This window comes from Carya illinoinensis, chromosome 9 (genome assembly GCF_018687715.1).
Source record: "Carya illinoinensis cultivar Pawnee chromosome 9, C.illinoinensisPawnee_v1, whole genome shotgun sequence".
Taxonomy (NCBI): domain Eukaryota; kingdom Viridiplantae; phylum Streptophyta; class Magnoliopsida; order Fagales; family Juglandaceae; genus Carya; species Carya illinoinensis.
In genome coordinates, this window is record NC_056760.1 from 16,816,478 (window position 1) to 16,831,583 (window position 15,106).

General features: G+C 34.3%; 1 protein-coding gene across 6 annotated transcripts; it reads left to right on the forward strand.

Annotated features, from left to right (window-relative positions):
• The first annotated feature begins 1,531 nt into the window (after positions 1-1,531).
• Positions 1,532-11,152, forward strand: LOC122277807 (exonuclease 1). Of its 6 annotated transcripts, none has more exons than XM_043087979.1 (15): positions 1,532-1,947; positions 2,769-2,888; positions 4,369-4,492; positions 4,624-4,761; positions 4,882-5,091; positions 5,362-5,537; positions 5,628-5,700; positions 7,146-7,269; positions 7,803-7,981; positions 8,100-8,154; positions 8,242-8,591; positions 8,830-8,881; positions 9,970-10,189; positions 10,281-10,426; positions 10,733-11,152. In XM_043087979.1, the coding sequence occupies exons 1-14, from the start codon at positions 1,787-1,789 to the stop codon at positions 10,363-10,365; spliced, it is 2,067 nt and encodes a 688-aa protein (XP_042943913.1). In that variant the 5' UTR covers positions 1,532-1,786; the 3' UTR covers positions 10,366-10,426; positions 10,733-11,152. The 6 variants fall into 6 exon arrangements, with proteins under 6 accessions (XP_042943913.1, XP_042943914.1, XP_042943912.1 ...); XM_043087980.1 differs by having other exon boundaries at positions 1,533-1,947; positions 2,759-2,888; positions 7,785-7,981; XM_043087978.1 differs by having other exon boundaries at positions 1,533-1,947; positions 4,636-4,761; positions 7,785-7,981.
• The last annotated feature ends 3,954 nt before the right edge of the window (positions 11,153-15,106 follow it).

Here is a 15,106-nt window from a genome sequence, read left to right on the forward strand (position 1 = left end):
CATTTAGTTTTATGATAAATAAGGACTCTAGTAATTAGGTTTGTTGGGTGGGCCTCCGCATCTAGCTCATATGACCCATTCCCTCGTCTCCATACAAACTTGGGTGAGCAATCCACTTAGCCCAAGTAGATGGGTTTGCTGGGATTTTGTTAAACCTAGAAGCAAGTATGAGGTGTTGGTGGGTAGCCCCACCTGATGTCTACATAGGCTATATATGTAAAAAGGGACTCAAATTTCCTCACTTCCTAACTTCTATTTTCTCTCTCAATCCCTCTTGCCATCCCTAATTCTCTCCTTCGTCGTTGGACCCTACCCATCTCCTTTATCTCATTCTCCTCCTTTTATTCTTCTCTTCTTGTTTCCCTCTATTTTTTCTTCTTCAAGGTGATTCCTATGAGCCATGGTGTGGTCATGAGTTTGATCAAAGAACCACACCCAGAATGGATCATGGGTCTCTAGGTAGAGCCACAACTAGTTGTGGGTGTGGTTCTTTGCTCAAACAAACAGGCCGAGATGCTTCAATTTTTGTTGGATCTATCATTAGGGACTTGTTTGTGGATTTGGTGGATGAATACATGAATTTGGGTTATTTGGCAGATTCCAAATAGATTGTAAGACCATCCGTTTGCCCAATGACTAGACAAGGATACTCGCATATGCAGGACAGATCAGGAAGTGGGACTAGAAAATGCTCCCCACAAGCAAGGGTAGGGAGCAGATTGGGCGGTTGCCCACTTGCATAGAGCGAGGAGCAACGTACTAGTAATGCATATATGTAAGGAAACCTTTTTGTGGCCATATATGCTATCTAAAGTAAGCACCATATGCCCATTGTTTTAGCAAGTTGCTTTGAATATTATTATATGCATCTCAATTGGCACCTTGTGAACTTAGGTAAGGTTTAATAGTGAGTTGAAATGAAATGAAATAAGATAAAAGTTGAAAGTTGAATAAAATATTATTAGAATATTATTTTTTAATATTATTTTTATTTTGAGATTTGAAAAAGTTGAATTATTTATTATATTTAATATAAAAATTTGTGAAAATTATAATAATTAAATGTGATGAGTTGAAATAAGTTTAAATCCAAATCTACCCTTATTGTATGCCGAAAGTTCATCAACAATTAAAATGAAAACTCTTATTCCTCGGTCTAGACTATTTCACAGGCGCATTGAGAGTAAGAATTTGTTTTAAAAGATTGCAAAACATCCCGTTTGAGTTTCAAAATGAAATGAAAATCCATGGTGAGTTTATAATTTTTTATTAATTTTGTTGTTCTTCTTTTACCAAATTTGATTACCTTTTTTCAGGTTTTTCATATTATAAATTAATTTTTTAAATTAATATATAAAAAAAATTGATTCGTAAATCTTATTTTTAACGTATTCAACGTATTGCCGATATGGAAACTTTATACATCAATTATGTTAGTAAATAATTTATTTTTTTAATTTTTTCTAAAATGATAATAAGTGTATAAGTGATGTGTTAAAAATAAAAGCGAGGAGGTAGAATTTTTCAAAATAAAATGGGGGAAGAAGAGAGAACGAAGAAAAGAAAAGAAACGAAAAGGGGCGCCAAACATGGCTTATAGGGGGATCCTTCAAATTCACAGGCTGAAATTTCCCGCCATGCCATTCTTCTCATCTTGGGGTCACAGTCGCTCGAACAGATTTGCTTTATAACTCTCTCTCAATGCTCTGGTACTCGGGGCAATTTTCTCAGTAGCTAAACAAAGCACCGGGTCCCTGCTCAAACCACGTATAGATTGGGAAACAACATGGGGATTCAGGGGCTTTTACCGCTACTGAAGTCGATCATGGCCCCAATCCATGTCAAGGAATTGGAGGGCTGTTCTGTTGCGGTCGACACCTATTCTTGGCTACACAAGGGCGCCTTGTCTTGCAGCAGAGAGCTCTGCAAAGGACTACCCACCACCAGGTATGTGTGCCCATAGTATACATACATATACTATATATCGTTACGGTTTCTCTGATTTTGCTAAATTTGGGATGATGGGGTTTCGTTTATCGGGCATTTGGGATAATGGGTATATGGTTTTTCTTTTTAAGTGTCCAAGTCATATAAAATAGGCTCTTTTGCTTTAGACATTTGTGTATTGTGGACGGAAATTTCACCGAGTTAATTTAATCGGGATGATGGGTCTTTTTGTCTTGGGAATTTGATGCAGTTTTCAATGCCCCATACCTAAAATCATGTTTCGCACTATCTTTCTGTTCTATATGGGTTTGGAGTATGTGTCAAGGGGGCTATAGGGAAATGGGTTTTCCTATAACGGAGCATTGGTTCAATCTGTTAGTTGTTCTTCGGTGAATTACTTAGAGGTGTAATCATTTATTGCCCTGAACACACGGTGGAAGAGGACAAGAGGCCTATCATCATTCTCCCCTTTGGGGAGGGGCAAGGTTTATCTTAAACGGCTTTCCAGTTGCTGGAAATTGTGAGAAACTTGAATCAATCAAGTCAGCTACTTGCAATAGGCTGGAGCTGTTTGTTTTTAGAACCCGGATAATAAAAATTATATATTAAATAACAAAGGATATTGTTTTCTACCGTTTCTTGATATTCACCTAGAGGATATCATAATATGATTATTAGATTTTATCTATAAATTACTTGACATTAGTTAGCGGTTAAAAAAAAACAAGGTAACAAAGTTGTGCTCCAACATCAAACAAGAGAAATTATCTAAAGTGTGTTTGGATGTTTTTTGTATGTAATATGTGTGCAGCATTCTGCAGGCACATTGAATATTGCATGCATAGAGTGAATCTGCTCCGGCATTGTGGCGTTAAACCTATTCTTGTATTTGATGGAGGTCTTCTGCCAATGAAGAGTGAACAAGAGAACAAGCGTGCCAGGTATGCTTAGCATCTTTTGAAGTTTCACTTCCAATTGTTTTGCTAAAGTATTCACTACACGGTTGACTTTACTACTGGACATTACAACAAAGTCTTAACCTAAGTGGCGAGGCAAAGCCAAGTGTACTGGAAGTATACAAAAACTGAACCTAGTTACAAGTCATGAACTAGAAAAAGAAACAAGCAAATCATGGACACTATTTCCATTGAATACAATAGCTGAAGTCCATTGAAATAAGGTACTAAAGAAAAAAAATGTCTAAGATCATCCACTGAACATTTCTTATCTTCAAAACAACCAACCATTCATCTCAATGCTCTCATCCCAAATACACCACATAAGGCATAAAGGGACCATATTCCAAACAACACCAGTTTGCAAATTACCCCTTAAACCTCTACAACAAGCGAAAAGAGCTACCACCCTCCTGGGCATCACCCAAGCCATTCCACTTCTATTAAACACTTCATACCATAACGCCCTAGTCACCTCACAATGTAATAATAAATGATCCACCAATTCATCAGCTTTCTTACATAGGAAGCACCAATCCAAAACAATACAGCCATGCTTCCGGAGATTGTCTAAGGTCAAGATCCCCTAAAGAAGCAGACCAGCCAAAGAATGCCACCTTAGTCTTCCAAACACTCCTCCAAGGAAAGGAGTGTACCCCATTTGGCCTAGAAAACAACTTATACAGAGAATGAACCGAAAACTTTTTGTTACCCGAGTGCCTCCAAACCATCGTATCACTCGCATCCTGCCTAAGAACCAAACAACTAAGAAACAACCTCTATTTCCTAGTCATCAACGGCTCTATAAAATAGAACATTCCAATGTGGTGAACCACTGGAAGAGTCCAAAATCTTAGACACTGAAGCATTCAGATATTGAGAAATGCTAAAGAGATATGGAAAAACAACGCTAAGAACCTTATCACCACACCATGGATCATTCCAAAAACGAATTTTGGAACCATCGCCTACAAAAAAAATCTGTTTTACAAACTCATCCCATCCATTCCTGATACACTTGAATGACTAGAGCTTCGAAGATTGGGAACGCTCTCTAGATGAACTTAGAAATTTCTTTTTCAACTTATTGTTCCTCTGGGCTATAGCTATAGATTTCAATGGACTCAGTTTTCACGGTTTCCCTATATCTATCTCAAACTCCTAAATGGGTGTCTTCTCTTGCATATGTCATATGTACTTGGGTTATGTCTTTCTCTTAGTATTGATTAAATTTATTTTACACATATAACAGGTATAAGATGGAGCTTCCCTGCTGTTTGGCACTCTGTCTTGTTTCTTTAGTGCTTTCCTTACTAAGACCCAATGGTTTTGAACTTCTGACATCTTTTTAAGACCAGACCAGTAATATTGGACTGTCTAAAGGATTTTGCTTAAGGTTTTGATCACTGAATGACTGCATCATCAAACATTGAACTAAAGAAATTTTGTTTACCTACAACCGCAGGGTGAGGAAGGAAAATCTTGCACGTGGTATTGAGCATGAGTCAAATGGAAATTCTGCTGCTGCTTATGAGTGCTACCAGAAAGCTGTCGATATTTCACCTTTGATTGCGCATGAACTAATCCAGGTAGGAAAAGGCTTTTTAAGGATCCAGATAAAATTAAATTTCCTGAAGGATCAGATTGTGGATTAGATTTATTTCTACATGATGATTGTTATTGTAATCTTGCCTCCCACTGACACGGTTTCATGCGGAAGGTGTTAAAACAGGAGAATGTGTCTTACATTGTGGCTCCTTATGAGGCAGATGCTCAAATGACCTTCTTGGCCATTGGCAAACAGGTTGAAGCAGTTATTACTGAGGACTCAGATCTTATACCATTTGGTTGTCCTAGAGTGAGTTCAATAGAAGTTAATTGGCTGAATATTTATTTCATCACAATTTCTGTTTTCCTCTAGAAAAATCTTACTCTTCGCTAATTGGCTGGGATGCATGAACTTCTTTCTTGAAACCAGATCATCTTTAAGATGGACAAGTTTGGGCAAGGTGTTGAATTTCGATATTCCATGCTACAGCAGAACAAGGAGCTCAGTTTTGCTGGTTTCACTAAGCAGATGCTTCTAGAGATGTGTATTCTGAGTGGATGCGACTACCTGCAGTCATTACCAGGAATGGGCCTGAAAAGGGCTCATGCATTAATCAAGAAGTTCAAAAGTTACGACAAGGTGACTGTAGGATCAGTGCATTTGATAACTGCATCATGCAAGTGCACATAAACTGAAGAGAAAGTAGAAAAAAGAGGCAAAAATAGAAAAAAAAAAAGAAACAAAAATTTAGATATACCAAGAACTGCTTTTGGTTGTGAGCAGGATGAAGTTATAGGTTTCAATTGGCTTTCAGATTCTTTCACTATCAGAAGAATTCTTTTGCATTCTGTTGGACAATTTTGAATTTATTTTTCTGAAATATTACTAATGGTGATTGGTTCAATACAGGTAATTAAACACTTGAGGTACAGCACTGTTTCTGTCCCTCCATTATATGAAGAATCATTCAAGAAAGCAATATTGACTTTCCAGCATCAGCGGGTATATGATCCTGTCAATGAAGATATTGTTCATTTGTCTGACATATCTGATAACAGCAGGGATGATTTGGACTTCCTAGGCCCATATCCTTTACTTAGAGCTCAATTTTTCTAATTCTCCCCACACTTCTCTAATAATTAAAATGATTGAGATTGTTCCTTGACATGGGACACATTAATAGCGAAACATACAGCCAAAGGCATCGCAGAAGGCAATCTTGATCCATTTACGAAAACTCCAATTCAGGTACATCCTCTCTCTCTCTCTCATGCGTGCTCCCTCTTTTCAAATGCTGTTGCTTTTGTATTTTTTTAGGATGCTTCAATTAAACTGCTTTCTCTTGTTTACCATTTAGCCCATGTCAAAAAGGAAAAAGAAAGCTTATGCAGAAAGTCATGCAGAATACAAGAGGAAAATTTTAAATGTAAATTTTCTAGTAACTATATTTAGTGAGGGATATTTAATCAAACTAGGTACATATATCTATGGATCCATATAAATGGAAACATATTGTCAATTAATCCACAGTATTTCAGACTTCAGTTGTGACAATATAGATTTTAGGATCACCAAGAAGTAAAAGAGATAAAAAGAAAATCCAGCAATCACACAAAAATTCAGAATACCAAAATATAAATGGTTTGACTTGAAAAACTTACATACACTGGTGGAGACAATGAGGAAGGAATTTTATTAACCAAAAGATGGAATACAAGATAGTAATAAAAATAACTCATACTGAAGTCCTAATCAGCCAATATCTCACTACACGAGAATTTTCATCAAATTAGAACTCCAATACCCTTCACACAATATACAAAAGCACAAGATGTTTTATTTTTTATTACTATTTTATTTTATTTTTTCTCTACAAGGCTTTGGCTTACAGAATACTGAAGGCCTTCTCTTACCATGTGACTTTTTATATCTTGGTATGCAGCTCTCTCTTCTCAGTTCTGTGCACATTCAATGAGTGGCTTACAGTCATTACAAAGGAGAGGATAACAATATTCCAAAACTGAATTGAATAAAAAGTCCAACTTTTAGTTGGACTTAGCTTCTACCCGTAAAGAAAGCCAAGCCACTCACAACAATTTCAAACTTAATGACCAGGCATAATGCTTATGGTAGTTAATTAGAATAAAAATTTATGGTAGTTAATTAGAATAAAAATGAAACAATTAGAATGAAAAAGTCTTGTTTGTGGTAGTTAATTTACTTTTCTTGCTGGTTAAATCTTTGTTTGACTAAAATCTTGGTCATTTTGACGTGAATGACTTTTTTTTTTTTTTTTCAATACTGAAATGTATAGATTGCTGTTTATTAAGCACTTGGGTGTTACGAAACTCTTTTTTTTCCCTTTCAATATGAAAATTATGTTAAATATCCAATTAAATTTCATATCACAGGAAATTAATTTCCTTTGTTTTAATTACAATGAAGAGTGTGTTGAACACTTTCCCAAAATGCACTATACCTGTGGGATGACTAGTTTTATTCATGTAGCAAAGCAGAATAGTGAGACCGTGTCAAGTTAATGCGACACATTTTGATACTTCTGGCCTATTCTGAACTGCATCAGACATGAAAAATAATACTTTTGACTTCAGGGAATTGAACTAATTAATTTTGTTGCCTTTTTTTTTTTTATTATTTTTCTCCTAGCTAATAGTTCAGATTTGAACTAACAGGGAGAGAATGTTACTGCTCCCATGGTGCTTGTAAGAACTTCCCAACATAAACAATTCAATCCTGAAAGAGCAGGAAAAAAGCTAGATTTGCCAGTTCAGAAGAATCTTTTAACCAAGTATTTCTGTATCCTTTGAAGCCTTTGTTCTCGTGTTTGATTATTATTCTCTCTCTCTCTCTCTTTTTTTTTTAATTCATATTCATGTATCGCATTTTAACATTTAAAATACAGTAGTCTCTATTTGTTCATACTTCAGAGCCAAAAAGATGCTAGGAGCATCCCTTGCCATAAAGGATTGCTTCCTTTAAAGATCTGAGATGTATCTGAGCATTTCATGTGGAACCACAATGGATGAACTTTCCAATTTCCTTTAAGCATCAATGGTTACGTCCTGCTGTCGTATATGGAAATTATCTCATTTTTGTGGTCCTATTTATCCAACAATGATAACAGATGATTGCTTTAGGGGCTAAACAGGTATGTGCATGCCTTTGGTTTATGGCAGGAAAGTGCATGATATTATTGAGGATAGGGTCAAGTAAACTAAATAACTGTTGATATGTTTATGGCACTGGTGACTGCCACATGTTTCCATCACATTTCATCTTTCTAGTAATATAGTTTTTCTTAACACCTGGAGGCTTTGCATCCCTTGAAGCAAAGAGAAAATTCAGAGCTCCTCGGACGTCACCTAATCACCCAAGTCCAGATGATGACTCTTCTTTTATTCCCGAGGAAAATGTCATTGAGGAAGCTGCTGTATGTAAAATGGACTGCTTGCCAGAATCCCCGCTTGACTCCAAAAACACAGGGACTGCCCTTCCTGCAAACTATCCTGTGAGTGCTATGAGCAGAATTGGTGACAACTTCCAGCTGAATATTATGTGATAGTTGATCACTGAAAGCTTCTTGGGCATTACTTTGATATCAGAATTGGTTTCTCTTGGTTTTTTAGGTAGAAGATAGTTTTGCCACTAAAATTCCAGCGCATTCAGGATCTCCAACCCATGGTAAGGTTATGGTTTCCTCTTAAGATCTACAGATTCAATTATGAGTTCATACTTGATACTCACTTCCTTGTATTTTATGAGCATAAGACATAAGCCCTGAGACAAGAAGTCCAGACCAAACTCTACTAAAACAACCCAGGTATTCAATTCATAAACCTTGTACAGCATTGCAGAAGGAGCGTGAGTGTAAGAATGTTCTAGATGCAGTTGAGGGCAAAACAAGAACAGAGACAAGGAAGGTTGTGATAAGGAGTTCTTACTTTCAGCATAAGTCAGAAAACCAGGCGAAACCAAATAATGAGCAACAGAAGGCAAAGAATGATGGTGTTGTTGATATACACAAGAATAGCATACCCGAGGATTATTCTTTCAGAAATAACCATGTTATGGATATGGTTAGGAAAAGGAAGAGCTCCTTAAATGACTGCATTAAAAAAGTAGGTCCTCTACCTAGATTCTTTCATTAATATTTTAATGAGCAATGCCACGTACTCCCCATTTGGGGACTACAATACAAGACAATTTTATATTTAAAATTTTTTAAAATTACTAAAATATCCATCTTAAAATGATATTTTTTCTTTTTTAATAAAGGGCCTGCTGCAAATAGAATTTCTCTATTTTAATTATACTTCATATAATCTTCATATGTTTTATTTGTTCAAACTGCTTCAGGAAGATGTGCAACCCAAGCACAGGCGTGGAGATGCATCCCTTACTGAAAATGGTATGTATCAATGTTAAAAGCTATTAGTTTCTGACGTATGCTTTACTAAATTAGACATACATGATCAGCATTTTTAGGCATGGATGCAAGTACTTGAGCTTATGCTTGTTGTCTTGCTATATGAAATTATCTTGCCATTTGGTTTAGCAAACTCCTACATTATCTTATTAGTCTTTTGTGTGCTGTAATCCTTACAACCCTTGGCTCTAGAAAAGGTGTAAAATGTGGGATTTCTGTTCAAAGTAATTGTTATATAGCCTAATAGTTTCCTTTCCTTGCTTGTGAATGCTAAAGTTACCATGATACACAGACAATATCAACTCCTGGAATGGCAATTACCTGTCTGTACAGCATAAGAAATGAGGAATGCATAGATATTGAGATTGTTAATTTTGACAAAAACCAAGCAAGTTAATATTGAGATCAACAAGGGTTTAAGATGGTGAATTTCTGCTAATTTCCCAGAGTGATACATGAGGTATATATATATATATTATGCTAATGAGGCATATTTTATTTTCAAGTGAAGAATTCCATATAAGGAATTAATCACATTTGTATTCTTATTGGTTTTATGAATATGTCAATATCACTTTTGACAAAAAATCACATGTTTTCTCGGATTTTAGCATTCATTCATTATAAGCTGCCTTGTCCTATTTCTTGCTAAGATCTCCATGCATACTGCATTCATAAACTAACAGGAAGCTATTTATAATCAAGAATTTTTTTTCATGTGGCTTAATTCAAAAAATTTCACAGATGTAGGTGCATGTGTGCACGAATCTGCACTAGAATTATCTTGAAAGCTACTTCTAAAAAAAAAAGAATTATCTTGAAAGCTAAGATGCTGTTAGAAATGGACTGTTATAAATAGCATAATTCATCTAAGATTACTCATAGATTTATGACTTTTCCTTATTACCTAATGCCTGTTTGTGCCATGTTTTTAACATGATAGAAAATGTATATTGTATAGTTTGTCACTCTGTAAAATTATGCTCCTAGCCGCTTTATTACTCTGGATAACTGTGGTCCTAAACTTCGCAGAACATAACATTGGATATGCTTGTTTTTCTTTACTCTAGGTCACCATGCTCCTGAACTCAGTGCAACATCTTCAGAGACAGTAGCTGAAGAAAAGTTTGGATCCAACATTTCCCATTTAAGCCGATATTCTGAAATAGCTGAGAAATCAATAGAAAGTTTTGTTTCAGTAATATCGTCATTTAGATACACTTCATCTGGTTCTCGAGCAAGTGGTCTCCGTGCTCCTCTAAAAGATGTTCGAAATACTCGTACCAATAGGTAATATGCCACAACCCTAATGCCGAAGATTACTGCTCTTCTGGCTTTTACTGCTAACATTATGATCTTGACTTGGTGTATTTCCCTTTAGGCCTGCTGCTGCTGGCATGGACTTTAGCCAATTTGAATATGTACCAAATAAGCAGAAGGCTGGCTTAGCATCTCGTAGAGACTGAATTCAGATTGTATTTAATCCTAATGGTTTTTTACTGAGATCCATCTCAGTTGCTGCAACAGGTGCTCTAAAGTCATTTTTTACTTTTTGTGAGACCAAGTGGGACACTCAACTCTATTTTTCTTGAGTAATGCTAGATACAGTTGTAAGTGTTGCATAATCATTTTGAAAAAGAGTGGGATCTACTATTAAAAAATTAGGTTTTTTTTTTTTTTTTTTTTTTTTTTTCATGTGGATCCCGTATTTACTCACTTTTTTTTCAAAGGGCTTGCGCATTCCACGAATGAAAATATCATTTCTCATTTTTCCCTGTTATCTAATATTGATGTTTTTCTTCTCGTTTTATTTATTTCTGCCTTCTTCTGTAGAGGATTCACTTGCCTCAAGGACATGGTTTAAATTACTTGGAGAGCTTTGGTTACACTGCCACCTGCCTGATGGATGTGTTTTGTCATCTTATCATATTTCCGCAAGTACAGATAGATGTGACCATTTGATGTTGTTGAGCTTTGATTTATACAAAGCTCCTTCTGATTGAAACAAACACTGATTGAACTGGATTTCTTCCCAGTTGTAATTGTTCACCCTCTACGTTTATGTGTTCAAAGTAAAGGATTCATTTTTGTTCACAGGTCTGCTGCTCTCTGTACCGTCCATTTTTTCCTTAATGTGTTCATTGTAAAGGATTCATTTCCGTTGAAACCAAATTCTGTAAGACGAGTTTGTTTGCAACAATTTCCATGAGTGTGATAATGCCTATCTCAGATATTTGTCTTTCTTTTTATAAAGATTCAATCATAGTGTTTGAGAGATTACCGTTTCAATGCCTCGACATGTTAGTAAGAAAGGTTGTATCAGATAATTGTGGGGTTTGGACTTTGGATTGATCGACAGGTAAAACATATTCTCTAGCTTTTTCATTTTTATTTTATAAAGTTTTTAACTGACTGCTTTAAAGATTAATGAGGGTAGTCTGTTGTTTTGTAGTTTCTTTAGCATATACAGTGGGCTCTAGCAGGTGATTGGACGAAGGAAAATGATACTTGGTCTTATGAATTTGCTCCTTTAAAGTTACTGATCGAGTATTTTATTTTATTTTTTATTTCTTTTTAATAATTAAGAAAATGACTATTAGTAAAGTATATATATTTTTTATTTTTAAAAATGCTTAAAGATATTAAAAAAATAAAATAAATAAAAGATACAATTTAGATAAATTAGAAGGATAAATACCAACTGTTGAATGAATTGTTGTGATGTCATCAGAGAGAGAGAGAGAGAGAGAGAGAGAGAGAAGGTATTTCATGATACATGAGACACTCGGATTTGGGGAAGCATGTTTGGGATATTTTTGTGCCCAAAGGATAAGGTGGGCAGGCGAGTCAGAGGCCATGGAAAGAAGGTTTGATTTCATCAATGAGAAAGAGTTGAAAATCAAAGAGATAGTAGTAGGTATCTAACGTAAAAGAGAGTTTGAAAAGCTAGAAAGAGTGCAATCCAATGGGAAAAAGTAGATGAACCCCGCGGGGAATTGCTTCCAACGCGTATGCACACCACTAGCTAGCTGTCTCTTTCTTTCTATGGGTTTCAGTCTGTTTGCTTAATTTAACTTTTTTCTTCTCTCTCCTTGATTTGGAGTGATAGCTACATTAACCGTAGTGAGTCAATGGATAATGTACGTAGGAGATAGATGCCCCCCAAATATTCCAAAAGGATAATATATATGCCTCTCAATCAATTCATTATTCTTTTAGATTTTTTGAAATTGTACTCTTTTTCTACTTAATGAATTAATCCTTACAATCCACACATATATATATATATATATTATATTAGCCTGGGTTGCGGCGACCTATAGATAGCATTTTAAAGGAAGAGATTGATTTGATCAAAGTTAAAAGTTTGTTAAGTGTAAAATTCATGATTAAAGTTAAGAGAGTAATCTGTTTAAAAAGTCAAGGATGAGAATTATTTTAGCATTTTTCTTTTAAAATATATATTTTAGTATTAAACTAATATTTTGTTTTTAGATGACAAATGGCAGATCTTCATTGGTGGTGACCTGACAGTTTTTAACATGGGGATCAAAGTTAAAAATTTGGAGAGTTTAAAATTCAAAATTAAAGCTTAATAATTAATGAGTTTAAAAGGCAAAGTACAATAACTATTATATATTTAACTTTTTATTTTTATTTTTTTATTAGGGGGATTGGAGGTATGTACGTAGATTCAAATTATTACACGTACACTTAAAAGAGTTATGTTATATATATATAGTTGTAAAATGAGCAAGCAATTATTTTGAAAAGGGTATAATCTACTATTAGCAAATTAATTATTTTTTTCTATATAAATCTTGTATTTACTCATTTTTTTAAGAGATTTCGCGTTGCTTGCTCATTCCATAATTAGAAATATAATTTCTCGTAATAAAATAGTCACATTTTGATTTATATTAAAAACATTTTATTATGAATAATGATAAATACAAGTCCAAAATGGATAAATCTCGTGCAGACCCTTTATAAAAAAGTATATCCCACTAAGAAAACGTGTGAATATTTTATTGATTTTAAAGTCGGGTCCACTTTTTTACAATAAGCTTGTACAAGATTTTGTGCATTTAGGACTTGTCCTTAGCATTACTCTTTTATTATTCTATGACACTACGATACTAGCGAGTTGCGTAATAGTTGTATCCCTATCATTTTCCACTTTTTATTTTTTTTTCCCACTTAATTAAAAGTCTTAGATTGGTGTTTTTTTACACGTAATCTTAATGCAAACACGTATGGGTTTATAAATTCAAAGCCTAATCATCCTATTAGCTATTTATTAATTAGTCAAAATTTAACCATTTGCCGGAAGACAATTACATATAAATAAAAAGTCAATTGGCATCCCATCAACCACACGTACATGATTTGGAACAAAAAGATAATAATCTATCATAATATTGGTTGTAATATTTTATTAAGTCAGCAAAAAGACATATTTTTTACTATGAGAGGATCTATATTTAATATTATTCATTGAGTATTTTCTAACAGTTCTTCTACATACAGTCGACGGTGGGGAACCGCTGAGTAATCTGCTGATGTGGCAATATATATATTTAAAAAAATAAAATTAATTGGAAATGGAGGTGCATTGAATTAGAGTAAACATAAGGTTGAAGACAATCTCATCTACGTTTGTGGTTCCTCTTTCTCTCAGCCAAAAAAAATTAAAAAGTGGAAAAAACAAAAAAGGAAACTATAACACTTTTTTCACTATTTGGAGCCTGGGTTTTGTCTTCCAATTCTTCCTGCAAATGGCGACTCTCGATTCATTTCAAATGATGAAATTTCTTCAAGCTTTGCAAGATCAGATCAGGTGCACGCATCTTGATTGGAGAGCACTCAGCATTTAAACGCTTAAAAATATATAAACCACTTCAGCATTTTAAGCATCTTTAGACGTGCTTCATGTTCTGAATCAAATTTTGGACAAGACGAAAGGAGCTTTTTGCTGGGTAGATGAATGGAACCTTTTGCTGGATGGGCGAAGGGTTATTCACTCGCTCTTCTTCCTCTAAGCCAAGAAAAATAAAAGAAGGAAAAAAATAAAGGACAAAACTATAGGACTTTTTCACTGTTTGGAGTCCTGAATCAAATTTTGGAGAAGATGAAAGGAGTTTTTGCTGGGTAGACGAATGGAGCTTTTTGTTGGATGGATGAAGGGTCATTCACTCGCTCCTCTTCCTTTCAGCCAAGAAAAATAAAAGAAGAAAAAAAAATAAAGGACGAAACTATAGCACCTTTTCGATGTTTGGAGTCTGAATTTTGTCAGAATTTTTCACTTTTTGGAGTCGATTGCAAGCCAGTTTGCATCAGGCGGTTGTATCTATCATTTTTCATTTTCGGTTGTATATATCATTTTTCATTTTCTAAACAATAATATTGTTTAGAAAATTTACATGCATAAAAATAAATGTTAATGCAAACTATACGTCTTCTATTCTAGACATTAAATTTTAAATAAAGACTTTAAAAGATATTAATTATACAAAGATGAAGGCCAATGGTTGTTATAGATGAATTAATTAATTGTAAGGGAAAACTATACAAACTGTATAGTAATGAATTAATAAGTAATGCTACTCATCATCCTAATTTTTATTATCCCATGATGTAGTATTAGATGATTAGAGATTATTTATTATATTTTACTTGTGAATCTATCATCTAATGCCACATTATGAGATGATGAGAAGATGTTGAGAAAAATGATGATGAATAGATTTTTTTTGAATGAATTGTAAGGGAAAAGCAGGGGTGTCAAATCGTGTTAACGGGTCGTATTCGTTTCGTGTCAAAGTATGTATATTATACTATATAGATAAGCCTTAACCCGACCCGTTAAGCTTATCGTGTCAAAATCTCAAACCCTAACACGACCCATTAACATAACGTATCGTGTTGTGTCAACCCGTTTTGACCCATTAGTAAATATTACTAAATAGGTTAACACGAAATAATATGACCCGTTTCAAAATATTTATGTAAATAGGTTAAATATACTTGAAATTAACATGTTTGACTTGATTAAATTTAATATAATTTTCTATAAATGTTAAAATTACAATATCTATAAAAATTATAAAACTAACTACAAGTCTAAAATTACAATTTAAACAATAAAAATATCACAATTAAAATTCTAACAATTTTATTTTTGGGTAAAGGATATAATTATAATTT